Raw genomic sequence first — 27242 nt, 5'->3', positions numbered from 1 at the left:
GTCCTTAGGACTGGAGCGTGGCTTTGGTGCAGCTTCTGGCCTCTTAGGATGCATGCAGCATTTAAACAGTATACCTCCAAAGTGACCCGGAGCAGCTTTATTTTGGCCTGTCTGTTCGGAACCCAAGTTTCACAAATATACACACCCAGCAGGCAACAGCACCCTGAAATCAGCTGAGAAACAGCTGTAAACCCCATTTGGAAATGAACAGAAGTTGCTCCCATCTACATTTGGTATTTTATTTTATTTTATTTTGGGGTGAAGTTGTTAAAAATCACAAATACACCACTCCTGGATAACTTTTGATTTTTACTTCACCTTTAGGGGTGATTATTTTCTCCACCATACCAGTTTGAACAGGTGTGTGGTGGATGAGGGAGGTCAGTTCAAGCTTAAATGCTTATTCAAATCCAAGTCACTTAAAAAACTGGACATCAAGGGAGGTAGACCAAAACAGTATTTTTGTTGAGAGAAATCTGCAGCTGTTGTGAATATTGTGGTGAACCCCAGATTATACAGGAAAGTCTGTAGGGATGCATGAGTGGCAGATGATTCATCATGCTGCTAATCAAATAGCCCCAGCACTTTGACCCTGTAAGCCATGGCTGTGTTACAACACTAGTTGGTAGGTTTTAATAGTGGATTTCTGGAGTATAATGGATCATTACTGTTCCCTCTCTCCAGGTTTTCAACACATACTCTAATGAAGACTATGACAGGAGAAATGATGAAGTTGACCCTGTGGCTGCATCAGCTGAGTATGAACTAGAGAAACGTGTGGAGAAACTGGAGCTTTTCCCAGTAGAGCTTCAAAAAGGTTTGCACTCCACACTTGCTCTGTTGTAGAGTTTTTAAAAGATAGGAAGTGCTGTTCAGATGTATCACAGAATTTTAGTGGGACAAGTTGACATGAAAAAACAACTGTGTCTGTGAGTTGAGGTAACACATTAATTCACACAAGCAGCAATCTGGCTTAATCCATTGGCTTCACTGGAATTTTAAGAAGCTTTACTGTGTGCAGATCACTAAGTGGCCTGAACACCAACTTCCAAGGAAATCCAAGCAAACTATAAGGGATGCAAAACACACACACACACACACACACACACACAGAGAGAGAGAGAGAGAGAGAGAGAGAGAGAGAGAGAGAGAGAGAGAATATTTGAGAAAGAATTGCTAAAGCCATTTAGACCAACCATTTTTTTAAAAAAAAGAAATGCAATTAAATCACTTTAGAAGAAGGAAACCGTGAAAGGAGGTGGTAAGCAGTAAGGAAATAAAAGCTATAGTAAAGGAGGATAAAGAGATTTCAGAAAAGTTGAGTTAATTCTGCATCTGTCTTTGGTAGAAAGTGTATGGCAGAATGTCTTAGGTGATACTTTCAGGAGGGGAATTTGAAGAACTAAGGCAAATATTGGTGACAAAAGAAGAAATTCTGACCTTTAATGACATGTGAAATATTGATAAACCACTCAGTTCAGGATTGTATCCACTAAAAATGTCTTTAAAAACTCAAATGGCCAATTGCTGTTTTCCTACTTAAAACATGTAACTTGTAAGGGTGTGCTTCCTTAAATTATTTGTTTTCATAGTGTAGGACAAATAATTTAAACCATTTTCTTCCTGCTGTATGAATGTCTTCAAAAATTGTGCAGTTTCAAAGATGTCTTATAGGATGGAAAACGTTTCCCTCTAAGTCACCTCTTTCCTGCCCCTATATGTAGTAGATGGCAGGAGGAGATGGAGGAAACGACCAAGCAAGGGGGCTTGCCTGGTGCCAGTTACCAGAGCTGGTGATAGGGGATTCTTCTTGCTTCTCTCCCCTCATTGCCTCTTGCCCGCATAGCCACATGGTCAGCTACCACATCCCACTGTTGAGTCATGTTCAAACTGTGGTCTACCAAGACTCCTAGTTCCCTTTCACACATAATGTTCCCCATCCTATGCATTACGTTTTTTCTACCTAAAGTGCAGTATCTTATATTTCTCCCTTTGGAAGTTTATTTTGTTAGTTTTGGCTCTCTAATCTGTTAAGGCCATTTTGAATTTTGATCCTGCCCTTTGGGGTATTAACTACTTCTAATTTGGTGTCATCTGCAGATTTGATAAGCATGCCCTCTATTCCTTCATCCAAGTCAGGGGTAGGCAACCTGCGGCCCGCGGGCCGGATGCGGCCCGGCAAGGCCTTGGGACCGGCCCCAGCCCAGTCCTGCCGCCGATTGCCGCCGGGGCCTTTGGGGGGCAATTGTCTATAGAAGCCTCAGAAACATGCATTTACATTAACATTTTTTTTAAAATCAGCAAAATTTTTTCGCATGTCCTCCATTTTTTTTAAAAAAGCGTCTTCCATTTGAAAATTTTGTCCTACATTTGTCCTGGTTTATTTATATATTTAATTTTTTTTAAAAAATTATTTAATTATTTATTTTTTGGCTTCGGCCCTCCAGTTGTCTGAGGGACAGCAACCCGGCCCCCGGCTCAAAAAGATTGCCTACCCCTGATCCAAGTCATTGATAAAGATGCTGAATAGCACTGGGCCCAGGACAGAACCCTGTGGCACCCCAAAAGTCACTTCTCTCCATGATGAAGAGGAGCCATTGGTGAGCTCCCTTTGGCGCGTTACAGACCGCCCCTTTGGGGAGGCCTGTAGGCGCTCTTTTCCCTGCCGGATCGGGACCTCAGCTGCCAGAGCAGCAGCCTCCAAGGCCCCGATCCGCTGCTTTCCAGGCCGCGGGGAAGTGGCAAAAGGCTGCTTCCCCACGGCCTGGAAAGGGGTGTTCTTGGGGCTTCATGCCCCAAGGACACCTGACGGCAGCGGGGAGGAGGAGAAAGGGGTCGCTCGGCCCCTTTCTCTCTTGCGTCGCTGGCACAGCTGTCTAAAGGCTGCGCCAGCAATGCAAATTGCGGAAGGAGCTCTGAAACGGAGCGCCTTCCTGCGCCGCCAAAAGAGCGCCCCAGGCGCTATTGCGCAGTGCGACTACGTCACTTCCGCACCGCCTTGTTTGGAGGCGGTGCGGTCGTGACGTCATGGCGGCGCCCGTGTGCATAGGGCGCTGCCATTTTCTACGTGCTCCGCTCGTATTAGGGTTAGGGGCATCAGGAAGTGACTTCCCTTTCTAACCCTAGTACGCGCGGAGCGCATACTTTATGCCCATCTGTAACGGGCCCATGGGTATAAAAATAAACCAAAATTTCATGAAATATTTTGTTCAGATAGAGAGAGAATAAGACCGAAAATATATTAACCTAAGTGGAGACACTACCTTTCAATTAATTTAATTTATCTGATTCTCAGATGAAGATGGACTTGGCATCAGTATTATTGGAATGGGAGTGGGAGCAGATGCAGGCCTTGAGAAACTGGGTATATTCGTCAAAACTGTAACAGAAGGTGGAGCAGCAGAAAGAGATGGCAGGTAAATGAATTAAAAAATCAGCATTCAACTGTGATTATTAATTGTGATGGTTTTAAAGTACAGTTCTGCATTGATTCTGTCAACAGCACTGGGTTTTATTTAAAATATAACTGGAGATGGAAGTATATTCAGGCTAGTATTTCTACTGTGGATTTCTAAAATGTGAAGTACTGCTTGGGCCTACATAGTGTGTACCCTAGTCATCATGAACTCCACTGGTCTTTGAAGTCTTGCAGTATTCCACAAATGGCATCATCATATAAACTGTCTCAAAGGAGAGAATTCAGAGTTGGAAAAGTCTTTTTTGGAGTACAGCTCAACTAAGTTCCCAATATTCCTGGAACTATATCCCCCCCCCCCCCAAAAAAAAAAAAAAAGTTTTCTAACCTCTAAAATTGTAAGGCTGTATTCTTGGGGGATGGATACTTCTAAACTGCAAAGCAAATCCAGATTTCAGTCAGAGAAAATTATTTCTTAAGAGAGTCAACAGTCTTACTTTGAAACCAATCTCCCAAAGTGACTATGGTCACATTCCTGAGTCCAGGATGTGATAGATGCAAATGGAAGCAGGAAGGATTAATTAGTTCTTTAATAGTAATGAGTTTGTATTGGCATTCACATATACGCCCCTTGGGACTTCCGATCCTGTGCTCTGCAGTACAGCTACTGTCCCCCAAAGTTGTGACAGTGCCCAAGAACCCATGACTCAACTAGAGGGAGGGAGGGAGAGTGGGGAGAGCCAGGCTGGAATGGCGCTGGTCATCCCATCTACGTGACCCTGAATAGGCCCAGCACCCAATCAGGCCCCCACCGAACAGCAGTCCGGTCCCTCCCCACCCTTTCAGCCCATCAGACAGGCTGCCCCATGGCCCAAGTGGTGGGACTTCTGGCAGCAAAGGCCGCTGGGACTTGTAGTATGGCTGCTGGAAGTCTCGACCCTAATAGGCCCAGGCAACCAATCCCAGCTCCGGAAATCACACTCAGGGCATGCTGGATACAAGAGAGCCCCCATGGCCCAACAGCTCCCCCCTCCTAGCAACTGGGCCAACCTGGATGAGTTGGGCAGCCACATTTGCAGGTAAACGCATTGTTGGAAGGGTACCAGTATGTGTCTCTGAAAACAAAAATAAAATTACAGTAAGCTGGGGTTTGGTTCCAGGATGGCTGTGGATACCAAAATCTTTGGATGATCAAGTCCCAGTAAATAGAATGACATATTAAAATGATGTCCCTTATATAAAATGTCAAAATCAACATTTGTTTTTTTGGAATGTATATATTTTCCAGATATTTTCAAGCCTTGGATAGTTGAATCTGTGGCTATGGAGGGTTGCCTGTATTGGACAGTTTTGGTTATGAGATTTTAATCATTGATTCTAAATATGCAGTGCTTTGATCTTCCTAAAATGAAACAGCAGAATTATTTTTAAAAAGAATAATAAACTATTGATAATGGAGTCACCAAACTTTGATTTGTATAACAGTTGCATCCCAGAATTATACTGTTTAATATTTCTGTCTGCAACCTTTTGGTTTCACCATCCATTCAAATTATTCAGGACTCTGCTAGCTGTGTACATTTATTGTTTTTTTATTTCTTTATTATACGTTTTCTAGTTTGCATTTCTCTGTAGGAAGCTCCTGTATAATTCTTGAATGAATCAACAGCTGATTGGAAATCACATTACTATCAGTTTTCTCCTTGTTTCCTGAATGAGTTGTTTGCAGGCTGTAACTTTCACACACAAATAATTTTTTGTTTGCTTTGGAAGTTCTCAGTGGTAGACAAAATAATAACTGTTATGTTTGAAAGGCCATGACAGAATTTCTCTACTGGTGGCCTTGCACTGTTGCCTTATCTTTACATTATAGAATGCTGGGGAGGATTGTCTTATTTTTTCAGATCACTTCCCACAGATATCTTTTTATGGGTCCAACTGCAATTTATAAAGGGAAAGCTAATTGTGAGTCTGTAAACAGAACAGATTTGTGGTACACTGTGCAAGAAAACAAGCAATGTGTTCCATCTAATTTATCTGAGAAAGTATGCTTTAATCTATGAAAGCTCATGCTGCTAACTTCTTTCTTTCAGTTAGTCTCAAAGGTGATACAAGATCTCCCTACAGACTGATTCTGCAGACTAATATGGCTATATCTTTGAATAATATATTTCATTGTAAGACACTATATAGTAGGACACAGAAAAAAGTATGCAACGAGTTTGGTTCAGCCCAGCACAAGTGCAGTGGCATACCTGTAGGACAGGGGTAGGGAAAGTGTGGCCTTCCAGATATTGGCAGCCTTTTCATTCTCATCAGCTTTAGCAATCATAGCCATTGGTAAAGAATGCTGGGAGTTGCTGTCTAACAACCTCTGGAAGGACGCAACCTTATGTATGATGGGGTTCAGTTGATCCCAGCCCTCTCACACACACATGATAAAGTACATGTAGACAGTATGAAAGACGGTCGGGGGGTGCTGTTTGTGCTTCCCTTATTCTCTCATTCTCTCACTCCAGTAGATGTGTGTTATGCTCATGAGTGTGTGTCCCATTGAGTAGAGAAGGGCTAGATGAGGAATTGGGAGGCATAATACACTTCCCATTCCCCCCATTTGCCATCATGTTGCCCACATATACATCTATAATACATGCCTGTAAGAGGACAAGGGGATCCTCACAGCATTGGCACTGTGTCGCAGTGGATTGGATGATGCCCAAGTTGCTCTTCACACAGAATGGGAAGGAGGTTATGAGCAAGACCTCCCTTTTAGGATTTGTTTTCTGTGATGAAAGGAATGGATTACACCCACATGCTGACTAATATAGTGTAACTGGAAATTTAATTTCTTACATTAAAGGACTGTTTTTGTAACTTTTAAATCAAGTATAGCCATTGAATATAATTAGTCCACTCCTGAATAAATGCCAATCCCTATCTGTAAGGACTGCAAAATTATGGTAAATTCTAGCTATTCAGCTAAAGGTAAAATGCCAACAAAACCAAACAAAAACCCTCTTTAAAGCTCTGACTCTTGAAATGTTTTCGTCCTGCTAACAGTAGTAATATAATTAGATTTTGGGTGCCTAGGCGTATTCAGGCATGAAAACATCTCCCTTATTTGAAGCTTATGAAAAGGAATGTGTTATACAGAAGAGATGATGCCAGTCTGTCCAATTTATTTCTGAGAATGAGTCAGAAACTAGGAGGCGTTAGCAAGAAGGAAAGTGGAGCTGAATTGTAAGTCTAAATTAACAGGATTTTTTGGTGATGGTTTGTTTGACTTAAAATTCCTTTTCAGCCAGTGACGGAAATTGTACAGTCAATGGGCTACATGCAGCCCTTGCAGGAGGGGTGTCCTAAGGAGCTCTTACTTTCTCAGGTCCCAAGAGGCTGCTCCAATTTCCTTTTTAAAAAATGCCCCCCACACCACTGGTAAAAAAAACCCCAACAGCAGCAACATCTTGGTGGTGTTCTTTGGCTCCAGAATGTTGTTTCAGGTTGACTTCCTTCCTCAGGCAACAAAAATTGGTTTGATAAACTGCAGCCATGCAGCCTGGTTAGAATGCTAAAATTGGCCTTCAAAAACTCAGAGCATGCACACTCCTGCTGTTAAACTAAAATATTAAGGCATGGTTCAGAAACAAATGTAAACAATATTGTCACTCTTGTTTTTAATAATTATATTAATGATTATATATCATAACTTAGTACAAGCGATGGGCACAACCTGCTAGGAAAGTCTTCTGTTCAGACCCCATTGAAGTAAAACAAGAATTTCATCTGCAGCTGCTATACATGTCAGTGGGACTTTTGTATTGGACCCACTGTCTTTTGAATGTTAATATTTAGGAAGTAGAACACTATGGTTGCTTGCATACATTGTATATATCTAAAACATACTAAGAAATAATTCCTTAACATATTGTTTACAAGGAATGTGGAATATTTATTTAATTTTATAGTTCAAGAAAGCATTATTTTATGTTAATAATTTTGGAATCATGCCTGCATATTGAAGAACCAAATTTTAAAGCATTGGATATTGAATTGTCATCTATTAGTTTGCTTGTAAATATATAGATACTATAAATAAGCAGGTAGCAGTATATTGTCACGTGTTAATTGGCTGCACTACTTTCAACAAACTAACCAATTACTTATAAGTGCAATATGTTTAATGCTTAGCAACAACAAAAATTATGTAGGATGGAAATGTATTGAAGGCAGATAAGAGGACACTAGTTTTTGAAAATTAATGCCTATGTATATAAATTTACATGCCAATGATACAACCACATTCCTTTAGAAATTTATTTTTATAGTATCCATGTGGAATACTTAATAAATTTATAAAAATACATAAGAGAAGGCAACATCGCATGGTAGCTCCAGGTCAAGGATACCAATATGCAAAAACTGTGTGTGTATGCATGTGTGTGAATCAGCGATTTGGATTATAATTATATGTGTCTGTTGCTTTCTATTACCCAGAATTATAGGGCTCAAATTGTAGGGCTCAAAGGCACATGAAAGTCATCCAGTCCAGCTCCCTGCCCTAAGGCAGAACTGTATACAAATTAACCTCCTTACAGATGAACCCACATTATCTAGATTATAGTGTACCAGAAGCAGTGATAGTAGTTAAGTTATGATATACTAGAGGCAAGGAAGCGTTTAATAAAATAGAGAGCTCAAGCCAATTGACTTTACAGTTATAGAGGCATGGGGAATTGAATGCGTAGTAGCTAGATCTATTTTAAATGCTTGTTTAAAAACTCTACTTTCCATTTAAGAGGTGGTGCATTAGTGCCTTTATTCTATTTACTGATAGCAGCATCTTTATATTTCTTGATATTTCATGTATGCATATGTAGGTATTTTGATTGATTGATTGATTGATTGAGATTTTATTTCTATACCGCCGTTCCCATGATCATGGTGGTTTACAAGCAATACAAATGCAATACAATACAGATTAAAAGAAAACAAGCTTCACAATGAGTCATTTGTCAACTTATGGCAACCCCATGAATTTCATAGGGTTTTCATAGGCAAGGAATACTCAGGGATGGCTTGCCATTGCCTTCCTCTGAAATACAGACTACAGTACCTCATATTCCTTGGTGAAAGGAAGTACTTGGAAAGTCTCACTGGATGGTGAATCCTTGTGAACAATGTATGTGGGGATTCCAGCCTGTCTTTTGACCAGCCCCCTAAGCCTTGCTTTTTAGAGAAACGTTTTGTGAGATGAGATATGTAGGTGGCCACACTGAAGAAGAGATGATGGGAAACTTTCCTTCTGTGGCTTCCCTATTACAGTAATTTATCTTAATAATACTTTAATAATACTTTATTCTTATATACCGCTATTCCTTTTTCAAGATCATAGCGGTGTACATGTTAAAAAACAGTATAAAAACAGCAAAAACAGCGTTAAAACATCAAATAACAATCTAAAAACAGATAATAAAACATCAACTCATAGGGGGGAAAGTTTGACAGAAAAGGAAAGTTTTTAGCATCCTCTTAAATCCATCAAGGGATGAGGCTGTGCGGAGCTCGTCAGGCAGGGTATTCCATAATCTGGGGGCTGAGATTGAAAATGCCCTCTGTGTTGCACTATAATGAGCACTTGGAATAGACAAGAGATGTTTCCCACCCGACCTGAGAGTGCGGGGTGGATTGTACGGGGAGAGGCGGTCCTCCAAGTACCCTGGGCCCGAGCCATTTAGGGCTTTATAGGTAATAACCAACACCTTGTATTGCGCTCGGAAGTGAATGGGTAGCCAATGGAGGTCTTTCAATACAGGTGTTATATGACTGGCCCTGGAGCATCCAGTGACTAGTCTAGCAGTCATGTTCTGCACCAGTTGTAGCTTCCGAGTTTGGTACAAGGGTTGCCCCATGTAGAGCGCATTACAGAAGTCCAAACGAGAGGTTACGAGAGCATGTACCACGATTTCAAGGTCAGCCCGGCCCAGGTAGGGATGCAGCTGGCGTATCAGCCGAAGCTGAAAACAGGTGCTCCTGACTGTCGCATCCACCTGAGATGTGAGGTGGAGCGACGAGTCCAGGAGCACCCCCAGGCTGCGAACAGAGTCCTTCACAGGGAGCGTGACCCCATTCAGGACAGGTGGACCAATTTCCTTCCCCGGACCAGGAGAACCTATCACCAGTACTTCCGTTTTCTCCGGATTCAAACTGAGTCTGTTTTCCCTCATCCAGCCCATTACTGACTCCAAGCAGGCATTTAGAGGAGAGATGCCCTCCTTAGTCACTGCATCAGTCGGAGACACAGAGAAGACTGGTTGGGTGTCATCAGTGTACTGATAACACCGCACCCCGTATCTCCGGATGATCTCTCCCAGCGGCTTCATGTAAATGTTGAATAGCATGGGGGACAAAATCGCTCCTTGAGGGACCCCAGATGTAAGGGCCCTCTTGTTGGAGCGACAGTCCCCCAGCTCCACCATCTGAAATCTACCCGAGAGGTTGGAACGGAACCACTGCAAAGCAGTGCCCCCGATACCCAACTCCCTCAGGCGATCCAGAAGGATACCATGGTCGATGGTATCGAAGGCCGCTGAGATGTCCAAGAGCACTAACAGGGACACGCTACCCCTGTCCATGCCCAGACAGAGGTCATCAACTAAGGCGACCATGACAGTCTCAACTCCATAGCCCGCCCGGAAGCCAGTTTGAAATGGGTCCAGAAAATCAGTCTCCTCCAAGATCCCCTGGAGCTGGAAGGCAACTGCCCTCTCGATCACCTTCCCCAGAAATGGTAACAGTGAGACAGGCCGATAATTGTTCCGAATTAGGGGGTCTAGGGAGGGCTTTTTCAGAGCCTGATACTCAGTTGCCAAATGAAACATCGAGGTATGCTTATTTGCAGTTATACCATCAAACGGAACACAGGTTTTTTCTCCACAAACTCATGAAGTGTTTTTACTCATTAATGTTTCTGCCCAGGTCAAAATATTACATGAACATCCTGGAGTATTCTGGGCACAAAGCTGCCCCAGTTCCCACTCCCCTACTTAGCATTCTGGAGTGATGGTGAGCAGTGGTATGCATACATATCCTACTGTGCTGTCCAGAGCTGTGGGTCACTGCCTCTGAGGCTGAAACAAGGTATGCAGCATCGATCGCATGGCTTGGCACTTTGTTCTGACCTCAGAGGGAGAGATTCGCAGCATCAGGCAGCACAGTGTGATGCATTGTAAACAGCTGCCTGTCTTTTCTCCAGAGGGTTCTGAAAGAACCAGCACAAAAAGGGAGTTTTAAAAAATGGGTTTAAAGGTGATATACTGTGGGTTTGCTGCTGAACTGGCCAGACATCATCCAGACAGTTCACGTCAAAACTGGAGATTGAGGCCTGTTACAGACAGCCAAAATAAAGCTGCTTCGAGTCACAGTGGAGGTTTGGTGTTTCAATGATGCATGCGTCCTAAGAGTCCAGAAGTCGCACCAAAGCCACGCTCCAGCCCTAAGGACTGGAGTGTGGCTTTGGTGTGGCTTCTGGACTCTTAGGACGCATGCATCATTGAAACACCATACCTCCACTGTGACTCGAAGCAGCTTTATTTTGGCTGTCTGTAACAGGCCTGAGTCTTCTGTCATTAGGAGTACAGTGGGCCCTTCTTATCTGCTGGGGTTTGATTCCAGGACCCCCAAGGATAACAAAATCCATGGATGCTCAAGTCCCATTAAATACAATGGCACAGCAAAATGATGTCCCTTATATAAAATGGCAAAGTCAAGGTTTGCTATTTGGACTTTGTACTTTAAAAAAAATTCAAGCCATGGATGCTTGAATATGTGGATAAAAAGTCAATGGATAAGGAGAACCACCTGTACTTGCTGTTGTTACCTGAATTGGTGGGAGTCCCCAGAGGGCACCCTCTTATTGTATTCACTGAGCAAATTACTTTAGCTCAATTGGGACCAGCAAGAGCGCTATGGTAATGATAGCTGAGATCTTAGCCTATGTTTAACAGGTCCCAACATGGAACTCCAGAGACAAGTTCGTAGTTTTATTTATAAACAATAAGGGGAAATCAACTTTCACTCAGATACATTCACACACACACGACCTAACAGTGTAAAAGGTGGTGGGAGCTTGATAGAGAGTCAGAGGGTAGAGCAATACATACCAGATTCAGAGGCTAGGCTCTTCAGTGGGGGGAGTGGGTTAGACCAAGATCACTACCTAGAAGTGGGATGGCTAGCAATATTGAGTAGTCTAGGTGAAATTTGACAGAGTGCCTGCCTGGTTTGAACTGAGACTGACTAGAATGGCCCAAACAAAGTTTAGCTGCACAAAGTGACCTGAGGCAGTTATTCAGGTATTTTGAACTGCTCTTTTCAGGAGGAAGAATGGTGAGAGGGATGGGAACAGCCAGACAATAAATGGAAGCATCCTGAACAAAGATGTGACAATTCTGGATGACAATACCCTTTGATTTCCAACTTTCTAACAAATGCCAGATGCATCTTCCTCTTCACTGAACTTCCAATACTAAAATAATTGATTTCAGTTTCAAAGGATGTGCCTTCTTGTCTACATAGAATGGAATCATAGAATCATAGAGTTGGAGGAGACCTCAAATGCCATCCTGTCCAACTCCCTGACATGCAAGAATACACAAAGAACCCTTGACAGATGGCCATCCAACTTCTTTTTAAAGACCTCCAAAGAAGGAGACTCACCCACTCACCGAGGAAGCATGTTCCACTGTTGAATAGCTCTTATTGTCAAGGAGGTTCTTCCTAATGTTGAGGTTGAATCTCTTTTCCTGTAGTTTGAACCCATTGCTCCAAGTTCTATTCTCTGGAGCTGCAGCAAACAAGCTTGCCCCATCCTCGATATGACATCCCTTCAAATGTTTAAACAGGGCTATCTTATCACCTATTAACTTTATCTTCTCCAGGCTAAACATAACCAGCTAAGTTCCTGCTCAAAGGGCATGGTTTCCAGACCTTTCACCATTTTGCTCACCTTCCTCTGGACATGTTCCAGCTTGTCAACATCCTTTTTGAATGGTGGTGCCTTTTGCACTTCCTCCTGGCTAAGTCTCATGGATCTCTGTATGGGCAGACTATTTCCTTGCACTGGGGTGCCCTTCTGGGGCTACATGACTAGGCATGCCTCTTAATATGGAGGTTGGTATCAAAGGTTGACTGGGGATAATGCAAGGATAGTAACACTGTGAGGATGAGGGAAGGATATGATATTTGGCCTGTGCAGACATGGGCTAACACTATTATAGTGCTTTATTCCTCTTTAAATGGTATTACAACATTCGATGGAATCCTGGAATCTGAAGTTTAGGGAGAGACATTTATAATTTCCAGCCAGAGAGCTCTTGAGTCTCATTGAACTACAGATCCCAGAATTCCGCAGGATGTTTCTATGGCAGTTAAAGAAGAATATAGCACTGTAACAGTGTAGTGTGATAAGGATCTCATTTGTTTTAAATGTAACCTTAGGCACTGCTAGAGCAGTAGTTCTTTAGGAACCTTTCATTTTTGTCAGAGGATATTTTGAAGGCCTGAGAGATCATTTTAGAAAATACAAGCAGTAATGTAAAGCTGCATCTGCACAGCAGAAATAATCCAGTTTGACACCTCTTTAACTGCCATGGCTCAATGCTATGGAATTCTTGAAACTGTAATTTATTGTGTCACCAGAGTCCTCTGACAGAGGCAACTAAATGTCTCACAAAATTACAGTTCCCAGAATTCCATAGCACTGAGCCATGAAGGTTAAAGTGGTGTCAAGATGGATTATTTCTGCAGTGCAGATGCAGCCAAAGATGTAATGTAGTGTAGAGAGTCAGCGTAGTGCCATGGTTTGAGTTTTGGACTACAGCTCTGGAGATCAGGGTTCGATTCCCTGCTTGGCCATAGAACCTGCTGTGTGACTTTGGGGGAATGACATATGTACTCTCATTCCTAGAAAAACCTACAGAAACCTTAGGCTTGCCATAAATTGGAAACTACATGAAGGCAGACAACAACAAATGTAAGATCATACAATAGCCTGCTGAGCGAAATCAGTTATTTTGTACAAAATATAATTTGAACTGCATATATTATATTTGCTGCACATATACTGCTGTCACCATGAAACATACTTGCTCTGAATTCTGACATTCAGGGAAGAGTGTCTATTTTACATATGATCCGCAGGAAAAAAACAGAGGCACGTCTCAGAGTTCTCATATATAGAAAAAGCTCAGAACATTTCAGACTATAGCTATTTTTATATACATCTTCAGAGGTGATTTGAAATCTAACTGCAAAAATCTCTGAAGCTGAGAATCTCATTCCATTTACTGCACAAAAAGAAATCCTCATGCTAGTTGCATTTCATACTTCTTAAACAGATTATAGGATGTCATATGTACATTGTTGAACTAATTATTTGTTTCTTAATTCCCTTATTTTTGTGAAAAAAGTGACTACTGACTTTGTATGTTTTGCTTGAATACTGCTTAACATGATTATTCCTTCTTATTTTTCCTGAAAGGATCCAAGTAAATGACCAAATTGTAGAAGTTGATGGGATCAGTCTGGTCGGTGTCACACAGAATTTTGCTGCAACTGTTCTCAGAAATACCAAAGGAAAAGTGAGGTAATCTTGAGAAATTCTTGCAGAGAATATTATAAATTTGATACTGATGTGATATTATATGATAATAGAAATAAATATATTTTAAAAAAATATATGTGGCCAGAAATTTTACAACAGATCACTTATATCTAAGGAGGAACTGAGAAGAATTATGTTGAAAAAAGACACATATTTCTAGAGATCTTGTTGATGTTATCATTAAGCTGTATTCATATTAGTGTCAACTGCAGAGATCTGAACTTACGCTGTATATTATTATATTGGTAGGGATGTGAAGGCCTGGAAAATCCACAGGGGAAAAAAACCAGGGGAAAAAATAAAATAAATTATGGAATGTTTTATTTTAGCATGATTCGGGAACAAAATGGGGGGGGGGGAACCATCCCCCCCCCCCCCCGAAATTTTCCAGGTTTTCTTTTCCAGGCCTTCACATTACTTCAGATTCTCAAATGTATTTAATATAAAGATAACTAGTTGCTGGCTGTTTTTATTTTTACCCAGGACAGATGTTTGCAATTTTTTTTACCAGTAACCTTAAGGATGCTGTACTTTCTCTTGAAAAACATCTTTATAGTATTAGAGAGGCACTGTGAAAAACAGTAAATATTTTCATTCTCATAACACTCGTTCTCGTAAAGATCCTCATCTCTCACTTTATAAACATTGTGTGTGATATATCCTGAGATGCCCTTCTGAGTGAACATCCTTCCTTCATCAGGCCATTCACTTCAGTCCTCTTACACCGATGGTACAATTTTGCACCTTTTGCTCAGAAGCCTGGAAATTTTAAATTAATGGGAAGAGGATTTCTGTTATCTGCTTTTTAGACATTCATTTATTTAATTTTATTTCAAATGGGCTGGAGGGGATGGGAAAGTCTGGTTCCTCTAGTCCAGTGATGGCGAACCTATGGCACGCGTGCCAGAGGTGGCACTCAGAACCCTCTCTGTGGGCACATGTGCCGTCACCCCAGCACAGAGTTTGTTACTAGAAAGCCAGAGGGACATGGCACTTTGCAATGAATAAGTGGGTTTTGGGTTGTAGTTTGGGCACTCGGCCTCTAAAAGGTTCACCATCACTGCTCTAGTCCATTTACATCTCCCTACATCTGGATCAACCTAAGCATATCTACCAGTCTACTTCAAAAAGCTGATATAGCAGTAGCCGCACCCTATGTGGCAAAGTCCTGTACAGCATTAAACGACTACACACTAAAGTCTAATCTGCCTTGCAGAACTAATGCAGTTTAACACCACTTTAATGGCCATGGCTCAAAGCTCTGGAATTCTGGGATTTGTAGTTTGGTGTAGTATTCAGTCTGCTCTGTCAGAGTTCTCTTAGGCCACAACAATCTACAAATGCTAGAATTCCATAGCATTGAGCCATGGCAGGTAAAGTGGATTCAAACTTTATTTCTTCAGATTAGACCTAAGTTCAATAAAATAGATCATTTATTCATTAATTATGTTTATTTTTGTTTTTGTTGTTGCATGCCTTCAAATTGTTTCCAACTTACGTTGATCCTATCATGGGGTTTTCTTGGCAAGATTTATAGAGACGAGGTTGGCCACTTCTCCTTCTAAAGCTGAGAAGCTTTATTTATAACTCCCACCTTTCCATGGACTCAGAATAGTTTACAACAATTTCATTGGTATTAGTTTATGCCCCACAAATTGGTCATGGTCTAGATAGTGTATGTCATGAGAAGTTCTAGAGAATAGTCAGAATGGAATCAACTTACCTTGATACACATATGACATTCCCCATGGATTCTACAAGCAACCTGCACTACAGAGAAGGCTTGGCCCCCAGTCACCACTTGCCCATCCTTAGAGAGTGGGGTCATCTTAGACTGCAGAAGAAAGAGAATGAGCAGGCTCATGAAAGTAAGAAATCCTTCAGATACCATGTTCCAAAGCCATCTGAACTTCATAGTTCACAACCAGCTCTTGCAAATATATCTAGAAACAACAGGACGCAATGAAAATCTTACTAACTCTGGAGCAATGGTTGATAACTGTCCAGTTGATAACTTGATTGCTGGATATTCTGGATCATAGAATCATAGAATCGTAGAGTTGGAAGAGACCACTAGGGCCATCCAGTCCAACCCCCTGCCATGCAGGAAATCCAAATCAAAGCATCCCTGACAGATGGCCATCCAGCCTCTGTTTAAAGACCTCCAAGGAAGGAGACTCTATCACCTTCCGAGGAAGTGCATTCCATTGCCGAACAGCCCTTACTGTCAGGAAGTTCCTCCTAATGTTCAGGTGGAATCTCTTTTCCTGTAGCTTGCATCCATTGTTCCGGGTCCTGTTCTCTGGAGCAGCAGAAAACAAGCTTGCTCCCTCCTCAATATGACATCCTTTCAAATATTTAAACAGGGCTATCATATCACCTCTTAACCTTCTTTTCTCCAGGCTAAACATCCCCAGCTCCCTAAGTCGTTCCTCATAGGGCATGGTTTCCAGACCCTTCACCATTTTTGTCGCCCTCCTTTGGACACGCTCCAGTTTCTCAACATCCTTTTTGAATTGTGGCGCCCAGAACTGGACACAATATTCTAGGTGGGGCCTGACCAAAGCAGAATACAGTGGCACTATTACTTCTCTTGATCTAGACACTATACTTCTATTGATGCAGCCTAAAATAGCATTGGCCTTTTTAGCTGCCGCATCACACTGTTCACTCATGTTCAACTTGTGGTCTACTTGGACTCCTAGATCCCTTTCACACGTAGTTTCATTCAGCCAGGTGTCACCCATCCTATATCTGTGCATTTTATTTTTCCGCCCTAAGTGCAATACCTTACATTTCTCTGTGTTGAATTTCATTTTGTTAGCTTTGGCCCAGCTTTCTAGTCTATTCAGGTCATTTTGAATCTTGATCCTGTCCTCTGGGGTATTAGCTATTCCCCCTAATTTGGTGTCATCTGCAAATTTGATAAGTATGCTCCCAATTCTGTCATCCAGGTCATTGTCATCCAGATGGAATTAAAGGCAACACCAAAGGCTGTTCCAAATAAAACAAATTTTCACAATCTAGTGTGATTGCTCTCAACAGCATAGAGGTGAGGCTTTCTCTGTGCAGGAGAGGCCACAACTTTATATCAGATATCACCTAATAATGGTAAAACACTTGAAATTTAAAATGGTTTCTGTTTTTGGCTGCTGCAATTAGTGAAATGCTTGGACCCAGTAAAAGCCTCTTAAGTTTATATCACCTTTGGAAGAAATAATTAGCTTTGGGGAAAAATATTTATGCCCCATGTTTATAGTTCTAACATAGTCTTAACTATTTAGAGAACTTTCAGATGTTTGCAGGATTTGAAATGCAGGGGATGATCTTGCTGTTGGTATGAACTGAAGATGAACTAAAAATAAAACAGCAAGTATATATAACAGGAGATATTATGAGAAGAAGCAACTAAAATGATTGACACAATGAAGCTGGCAGTTTTTCATTTAAATAAAAAAAATCGATAAAACATAACTTTGGGAGGTAAGAATGAGATAGATTAATACTGAGGGGGGGGGGGGAGGAGGAGGAGGACAAAATTCATTCATAATTCTTCACATACACACAACCAAATGCCAGGACTACTGTTTATAAATTAAATTGTTTGGCAGGCAGATGAGAACAAACACAAATAAGCACTTTACTGCAGAATATGATATTAATGTTGGATGAATATATTGTCATAATGATATGGTGATGGCCACCAGTTAAAGTACTCTTTAGAAAGAATGAGAATGAGAATCCTGAAGCATGTGGCTGGCTACTCAAGTTACACCTTTTAAGTTCAAAGACATTGTACCTCTGATTTCCAAATGCCAAGGGGAAACAGGATGGCAGTATGTATTACGGTATTTTCTACTTGTGTGCTTCCTGGGAAAACGTGGCTGGTTTCCTTTACGACTAAGTGCTTGTTCTGATGGACCTTTAGTTTGATCCAACAAAGCAGTTCTTACAGTTTTATGCCATTTTATGGTACACTGGTTCTTGTTGCATCCTGCCTAGCTTTCCAGATTGACTCACAGGGATATTTTGAAGAACAGGATTACCCTTCCCCCCCAATACCGGAACATTTTCGTCTCATTAGCTTAGAGCTAATACTACCTAAGGGGTCAACAGTTCAGGAATAACATGGCTGGCACTGTATTCAACCTTCTTTGAGTCCACGCCAGTGTTCCAGATTCTCTCACAGCTGGATAAACATGACATGACATTGTACTAAATTTAAAGGAGTTGTAAGGCCACTGTACCGCCACAGGACTTCTTCACGTTAAAAGTAGAATCATTGAATCATAGGCCTGGGACAGATGGGCCAAAAGCTTCATGCTGCCGCCGATACTAGGGTTCTGGAGCATGCATGCAACATCTGCATGCTCCAGAACCCTTGCATGTATGGATGGCGCCATCTTTACGCAGCACCATCCATACAGGGCTTTATAAATAAAGGTTAATAATAATAATAATAATAATAATAAATAATAATACAGGGCACACACACATGATGCAAGCGCAGCGGTACGTCCGCACTCTGGGCGCCGCACTTCCATCACGGACACATCACAGTGCACCAATGGTTCCTATCTTCCACTGTATCATCTCAGTTTTGTGCCATCTGCAAACTTGATAAGGATTCCCTCCACCTCATCATCTAAGGTATTGATAAAAAAATAAAGAAGAATAATGACCCTAGAGTAGAAGCCAAAAGCACTCCACTGAAGACCTCCTTCCAGTTTGAAGTGCAGCCATTGATGATGACTCTTTGAGCACATTTCCCAACTAAATGTGGATCCATCTGACAGTGTTTCTTTCTATTCCATATTTAAGCAGTTTGCTAATCAAAATATTATCAATTGTTTTGCTGAAATCCTCAATGATAACAGTCTTCTTCATTTTCCTTGGCATTTTCTTTCTGTTGACTGTGAAAAATCAGTTTTCCCTCTGTTCTTTCCAGGAAGTCCTCATGTTCTGATGCACTGAAGAGTGTCAATCTGTTGCTGAAGTGCGCTGACCTTCTCTTCCAAGAGAGTTGCTGGCTTGCACTTGCTGCAAGTGTATTCAGAAAGGTTTCCTGGCAAAAAAACAAATATTGTACGCACATTGCAGCAAACATGATCCTTCTGCCTCCAAACCTGCAGTTAATTTTTCTCATCTTTTAGATTGTAGTAACTCTTTGGAATAATACTGCCACTGGCTCAAAAGCTTGCTTTCTCACCCAATCCGGCTCCGTTTTGCTCCCAACAACTTCAGCAAATGCTGTTGGAAGAGATATGCAGTTGAGCTGCTCGTCTTCCCAGTGCTCTCCCTCATTGTTCATTAGCTTAAAAGTTTGCTTCCTCACCCAGTCCAGCTTCCTTTCCATTTATGGCAACTTCAGCATAGGCTGGTAGGAAAGGTATGCTGATGAGCTGCTCTTCTTCACAAAGGACATATTTTCTTAAGGATAGGCGGAATCCCACACTCCACACTGCATGGTTTACAAGAGTTACCCTTTATGCAAATGGATCTTATAGCACCTTTGAGACTAACCAAAAGAAAGAATGCGTGCATCTGAGGAAGTAGGCTCAAGTCTACAAAAGCTCATGCTACCAGCTTCCTTCTTTCAGTTAGTCTCAAAGGTGCTACAAGATCCCTTTGCATACGGATTTTCCAGACTAATACCCCTATGTCTAAGATTTATCCTGACTTTACTTGTCACATTTCACTTGTGCTCTCTTTTAGAAAAAAACCCAGTTACCACAGCATTTCAATAGCTGGAATTTCTTACAATAGGCTTAAGCAGAACATATGGACTTTTTCTTATCCAGAGCTGCTTTTGATAGTGTGGAAATGTTGACTCCTTGACAGATGCTTTTAATGAGTCTGGAATCCTGGAATTTGTAGTTTTGTGGGGTATTTTTGGATGCAGTATTATGAGAGCCAGTATGTGTACTGGTTTGGAAGTTGGAGTAGGATCTTGAGAGACCAGGGTTCAGCCATAGAAACCCACTGGGTGACCTTGGACAGTTCACACTCTCCTCCTAAGAGGAAAGCAATAGGAAACCTTCTCTGAATAAATCTTGCCAAGAAAACCCAATGATAGGGTTGTTGTAAGCGGGACTCAAAGGGACAACCACCACAACAAAGCATCTTGAATCCTCTTCCAGAAAGCTCTAGTGCCTCACATTCTAGGATTCAGTCAGATGATGTTATGGCAGTGAAACTGGGGTCAAAATGCTGCAACTATGTTATGTGAAATAAACCTTATAGTTTGTAGCTACTACCTGGCTACCACTTTCAGGGAAATACTGTTAAGTTCCCATAATGCAGTAAGCATTGTCTCTCGCTGGAAGCGAATGTTTTCCACTATAAATCTGCAACTGGAGGTGATGAAATTAAGACGTAGCTGTTATTCCTCTCTGATTTGACAGATGTGATCACCCACCTATTATTTGCACAATACTTTATTATTAACTGTAGAATCAGATGAATTTTAAATAATTTGTTTTGATTAGCATTGTTACCAATTTTTATTTTAATTACTTGTGCTTTGGACACACATCTCCTTAAGCATTCTTTCAGCTCCCTTCCCATAATAGTATTGATCAAAGATCTTTTATATATAGGAATGTGTATTTGATAGTCTTTTAAAAGTAATTAAATTGAAGCTGTTTATTTGATTTCCCCCCTCTTGCAATAATTTGGTCAATACTACTTTAGAATGCTTATATGGTACTACTGTTTAGTGACTTTGCCTCTTGCCAAGTTTCATGAGCATTTTTTGAATGGTAATGACAGTAGAAGTCAGTGACCTAGAATAGATTCCCTGTTGTAGCTTCTGGATATAATGTAGCTCAATTGTCTTTCATTAACACAGTGATGAAACAGAAATATGGCTTTTTACCTTTTCAGCTATAGTTTTGACACAGGGAACAGTGTCATATTTGCCCTCATGAAGTTTATCATTTCAATCTTTTTATATTAGCTGGAACTTGTAAAGAATATGATGTGTTTTAGCCTTGAAATTATGGTCCTAAAAGCAGCAGCATTTGGCGCTTTTGAGGAACATAAAAACAATGACATACCTCCTGAGTTTAAACTAGACTTTTATAGGAACAAATGAAAAAGTGTAAATACAGTAGCATAGTGAAAGGAATGGCTTTACTTCCTGCCTTACTCTTATTATCCACAAATCCAACATCTTGATGTAACAAAAACAAGGCTTGAGTGGGTCACATTTAAGAGTATCTACTGTTTCTGTATAATTCAAGGCAATTTTAAAATTGATTCCAGTTGTACCCTGTTAACAGTTTTATGAGGATACAAAGCTTATCTTCCTACTAGCAGGATATTCTCTCTCATCTCTCCACGTTCTGCCAGAATACTGCTGTGATTTACCTGCTCTTCGTAAACAAAAGTTGTTGGAATTTCTAAAGGTTTAGTATACAGCCACAGATTCTTATTTTATTACAGCTTTAGGGGGTCATAACCAGGAGTTAAAACAATGCTTTGTCTTCTGAGCTTTAGTGCTATTATTTGAACTTGTAAACCATAACATCAGGCAGCCTCCGTATGCCACTTCTAAACACTGAAAAGCACCTCAGAAGGATATGACTGTGTGACATTTTATAGCTAGGGAATTTAAGTTATATTACAAGACCCAAAAACATGAACACGCTTTCTATTGAATGGCAGATTTACTCCAGAAAAAACATAGTTGTTGTTGTGCCCCTTAAAGCCATTTCTGACTTAAAGCAACTCTAAGGCAACCTTATTCTTGGCAAAATTTGTTCAGAAGAGGTTTGCCTTTGCCATCCTCAGAAGCTGAGAGAGTATGACTTGCCTGAGGTCACCCAGTGGGTTTTCATGGCCGAGCAAGGAATCAAACCCTGTTCTCCAGAGTTATACTCCAACACTTAAACCACTACACTATGCTGGCTCACAAACCCACCAACAAACATAGAAATAAACATTGGGCAAAACAAAATTAAAATCGAATTCACTGTCAGCTTTGGCTATAGTTCGGTGATTATTATAAGCTAAGGCCTTTATCAATTACACTGCATTTGGTACAAAAAATAACATTGTCACAGTATATGTTCAACTCCAGTTTTCAAAACTGAAGTGGGGTGGCTTATCTCACCACATTGAAGGAAAGAGTCTTCATTATGGCAAGACGAGTAATTGCCACAGAAAGGGGTAGCCAGCTTTCTTTAGCAATTGAATTTGTAGAGCTTTTCCTCACTTGGGGTGTGTGTTTACACTGTGCTGTGTGCATAGTCACAGTGTCCAGCTCTGTACATTTTACAGAATTGAACACCCCGATCCCACCACTTTCTTGGTATTGTTAATATAACTCTTTTTGACTGGTGCAAAGATTTCATGAGAGATGGCTGTTGTTTTATCATCATGTTTTCCATATTATTCAATACGGATCTATAACTTGATACAGAAAATGCTTCCTACTAGTTATCTAGTTTTGCTATATTTACGGCTTAGGGAGCTGGGGATGTTTAGCCTGCAGAAGAGACAGTTAAGAAGTGATATGATAGCCCTGTTTAAATATTTTGAAGGGATGTCATATTGAGGAGGGAGCAAGCTTGCTCGAGAGAACAGGACCTGAAACAATGGATGCAAGCTGCAGGAAAAGAGATTCCATCTCAACATTAGGAGGAACTTCATGACAGTAAGAGCTGTTTGACAGTGGAACACACTTCCTCAGAGAGTGGTGGATTCTCCCTTTTTGGAGGTCTTTAAACAGAGGCTGGATGGCCATTTGTCAATGGGGATGTTTTGATTGTGATTTCCTGCATGGCAGGGGGTTGGACTGGATGGCCCTTATGGTCTCTTCCAACTGATTCTATGATTCTATATATCCTTGTAAAGCATTCCATAATGGAATTTGCTCAAACTGCATTCACCCTTAGGAGTTCAAAATATATATTTATGTACACACATTTTTTCTGTCTCTTTAATGGCCACAAGTGTTGACAGTATTTAGATGGTTCTTGATGGTTAGGCCAACACCCCTCCAGAGCCCATCATATAAACACCATTCAGCATCAGTATGCCATGTTAATATTATTTTAAGATAATGCAACTTGTCATCATCTTCCTGAGGTCATTATTTACGGTAATCATATGCCCTGGAGTGACTGAAATCTTTTCCTTATTCTAACTTCTTGACTTGCAAATACTCCTGTTGTGAGGCTGTGTCTTTCCATTTAACTGCTACTTCATGAACTAGTCCTATTTTCTGTAGCAGGGAAATGCTAATTTAATGTGTTTCTTGTTGCTCAGCCAGCTATCAAGTCAGAATTCAATATCTTCCCCACCTCATCAGACTAGAGTATTATGCCCTTTAGAGCTACATCATCTGTATGGAATAGTATCCATTTAAATGTGTAGGTTTAAAAAATTACTTTGAAAGCTCTTAAGAAGCGCAGTTTACAGCAGAGAAAACAAGGACCAAAACCAGGACTGAAAAGTAGTGTTGTATGTTTCAGGTTTTGTTTTATCTCTTCTGCTAAATATATTGGTTTGCTTTTCTGGGTTGATTGTTTAAGACACATACACACATTTTTTTATTGTGAGCTTTTTTGGTTATCGTAGTTTATTCAGATGAAGTTTTGTCATTGTCTCTTATGCTGAGAGAGTGCAGCTTGCCCACCTAATGGGTTTCCATGTCTGAGCATGAATCCAAACCCTGATCTCTTAGACTCCTAATCCAGCACTCAAACCACCTGTACTCTTATTTATTTTGATCCACCCTCCTTTTCCCACTTCCTCGAAGTCAAGGCAGCATGTAGGAGGTTCTCAGGTGGTCTCTTGTCAGTCCCAAGCCATAGGGTACATCTTCACTGCAGAAATAATGTGGTTTAACACTGCTTTAACTGCCATGGCTCAATGGTATAGAATCCTAAGACTGATAGTTTAATGTGGTACCAGAGCTCTCTGAGAAAGCTAAATATTTCACAAAACTACAAATTCCAGAATTCCATATCATTGAGCCATGGTGGTTAAAGCGATGTCAAACTACATTATTTCTGTAGTATGGATGAGGCCAAAGAGGTAATGTACATGTAAGTGTATTATATATATTGGTGCACATTTTCAGCCATTCAGATCAGTGATTACTTGTCTTCACTTTCCTGCACAAATTCACATCTATTTGCATCTGTTCATACTCCCTCTTGTAAAAAATGCACACTTTTATTTCTACAGATACTATACAGACTGCCAAAATAAAGCTGCTTCGGGTCTCTTTGGAGGTATGCTGTTTAAATGATGCATGCATCCTAAGAATCTGGAAGCTGCACCAAAGCTGCACTCCAGTGCTTAGGAATGGAGTGTGGCTTTGCCGCGACCTCCGGACTCTTAGGACCCATGCATCATTTAAATAGCATACCTTCAAAGAGACCTGAAGCAGCTTTATTTTGGCAGTCTGTAACAGGCCAAAATTTCTAAAGATACTCTGGTAAAAACCACGAAGCCTTTTTCTGCAAGGTTTAAGGAGGGGGGGGGGCACAGAAAGCCCCATGAAGTGCATGTGGCCAGTTAATATTATATTTGACTCGTATGAGGAGTATTTTAATCATGTAGACAAGCCCATAGCTTGGCTTAGCTTCAGTAAAGTGACTACTTAATATGCCTTAATAACATTCCCTTAGAACAGCCTTAGCATAAATAAATAGTAATCCCCAAAGCAGAGTAGCCTGCACTGAGATATTTCTGAGGTACTGTTTTAGGACTCCACTGATATCACAGTGCATGATCCACCAGGCAGCATTCTTGCAGAGAGCACCTAATCAATTCACCCGGATTTGTAGAAGAGAATTTTTATTTCCTGGTAGACTTGGATATTGTATGTTCCTTCATGTGACTTCACTGGTTATTATGCTCTCTGTAATCATACCGTATGCTCCTTAGCACTATTCTTGTCAGTAATAAAGTACATGTCTAGTTCTAGCACACCAGTAATAGCAAGCATATAATTAGCTAGGTTCTTTAAGTGTTCTTCTGCTTCAATGGCTAATCTTTCCGGCCATGATTCAGAGCATAATGACTCTTCTATACTGGTTTCTGCCTACATAATCAGAACTGGAATAGTTAATTAAACAGTTTGCACTTAGATATTCTCTGCTCCTATACTTTTTTTTATATAAAAAATCAATGTGTCTTGTTTTAAAGTATTGCTTGTGATGTTTTGAACATATGAGTCTTTATGGCCCATTGTGTATTTAAAATTCTCCCACTGATTTTTTTTAATTGAAAAGTATCAGCTTCTAAAAGTGGAGTGCACAAAATGAAGCCTCGAGGCCCCAGCCCCCTTTTTGTGCCACCCAAGCGCCTCAGCTTGGGAGCCAGCATGGTTTAAATATTGGAGTAGGCTTCCAGATACTGTGGTTCGAATCTACACTTGGCCATGGAAACCCACAGTGTACCTTTAGGCAAGTCACTTTCTCCCAGCCTAAGAGAAAGGCAATGGTAGACCTCATTTGAATAAATCTTGCCAAGAAAATGTTATGATAGAGTCACCAGATGCCGGAGTCAGCTTAGAGGCACATAACAACATGTTCCTCAGAACCCATCAAGGTAATTTTGAGGGACAGGAATGAATCTTGTGAACTCATGCATGCAAAGTCATAGAATCATAGAGTTGGAAGAGGCCACAAGGGACATTTTATCCAACCCCGTGCCATTCAGGAAAACATAAAGCACTTCTGATAGTAGGTCATCCAGCCTCTGCTTAAAAAACCTCCAAAGAAGCAGACTCTGCCACTCTCTGAGGCAGCGTGTTCCACTGACAAACAGCTCTTACCATGAAGTTCTTCCTAATGTTTAGGTGATATCTCTTTTTCTATAACTTGAATCCATTGCTGTGGGTCCTAGTCTCTCGAGCAGCATAAAATAAGCTTACTTCATCCTCAATATGACATCTTTTCAAATATTTAAACATGGATATCATGCCGTCCCTTAAACTTCTCTTACCCCAGGTTAATCAAACCCAGCTCCACAAGCCACTCCTCACAAGGCATGGTTTCCAGACCTTTCACCATTTTGGTCACCCATCTCTGGACATACTCCAACTTGTCAGCATCCTTTTTGAATTCTAGTACCCCAAACTGGACACAGTATACCACATGAGGTCTGACCAAAGCAGAATAAAGTGCTACTATTACTTCAGTTGATCTAGACACTATACTCCTATTGATTCAGCCTAGAATTGCATTGGCTTTCTTAGCTGCTGCATCACATTGCTGACTCATGTTCAGTTTGTGGTCCTAGATCCCTTTCACATTTACTGCCACCAAGCCAAGTGTCACTCATATTATATCTATGCATTTCACTTTTACTGCCCAAGCGTGGTATCTTACATTTCTCCCTGCTGAAATTATTTTTTTTACTTTTGGCCCAGGTGTCTGTTCAGGTCATTTGTAGCAACGGTTCGCACTGAAGAGTCAAGAATGCCACAGAGAGGGCAGTATTTATAGAATTAGATAGTTTGAGTGACCCAAAGTGTTCTCCCTTCTTGTCTACCTATTCTGAATCCTCTAATTTAATGCTAGAAGATGCCAAGTCTCCCTCTTACTCTGCTTGGGAAGTGGGGGTCTGGTCCCTTTTGCCTTCACACTGCAAAGAGACCTTGTTTCATCATAACAATCTTCCGCATATAGGTCTTTAGTTAGATTTGCATTTAAAGGGAATTCCCTGTTAAATACTACATGGAACAGCTATATGTGTTTAAACTCATTTCCCAACACGCTTGCCCCCCCCCCAAAAAAAACATTATCCAAATGCTGAAAAACAGCTAAAAAGAGAAATTTAAATTAGAAGTGGTTTACATTTTTTTAGGCAAGAACATGATAGTATGGCCCACTATGGAAGTATGGAAGTTAAAATTGGCCCTTGCTGCAGTTGTTTGTCCTTATTCTAAAAACTAGTAACCATTTCTTGTGTGGCCATAGCCCTCAACATACTTCTATCAGTTCCCCCTGGCTGTTTCTATCCTGGGGGTATCCTTGGGGGGGTTAGAGAAGAATTAACAACAACAAGAGTCAGTACTGTTGCCAGGCAGCCATGTAAATGTCTTCCTGTTCAATGGATATAGGCAGATCCATAGTGAGCTCTTCTAATCTCTCATAGTTCAAAACCCAGCAGTAAAGATAACTTTTTGTGTTGTGGCAGTTTTTT

At 40.9% G+C, this 27242-nt stretch overlaps 1 protein-coding gene across 6 annotated transcripts in view; it reads left to right on the top strand.

Moving 5' to 3' along the window:
• PPP1R9A (protein phosphatase 1 regulatory subunit 9A) overlaps positions 1 to 27242 on the top strand; it is a 199000-nt gene that overhangs the window by 104767 nt on the left and 66991 nt on the right. For all 6 annotated transcript variants that reach the window (XM_089533204.1, XM_089533205.1, XM_089533203.1 and 3 more), the window contains exons 4-6: positions 685 to 817; positions 3296 to 3416; positions 13953 to 14057. In XM_089533204.1, the coding sequence (XP_089389330.1) occupies positions 685 to 817; positions 3296 to 3416; positions 13953 to 14057 (359 nt within the window). The remainder of the gene's footprint in view (positions 1 to 684; positions 818 to 3295; positions 3417 to 13952; positions 14058 to 27242) is intronic.

Source organism: Sceloporus occidentalis, unplaced genomic scaffold (genome assembly GCF_023333645.1).
Source record: "Sceloporus occidentalis isolate IW3139 unplaced genomic scaffold, rSceOcc1.0.p SCAF_7, whole genome shotgun sequence".
Lineage (NCBI taxonomy): Eukaryota > Metazoa > Chordata > Lepidosauria > Squamata > Phrynosomatidae > Sceloporus > Sceloporus occidentalis.
This window is presented reverse-complemented; position numbering and strand designations above follow the sequence as displayed.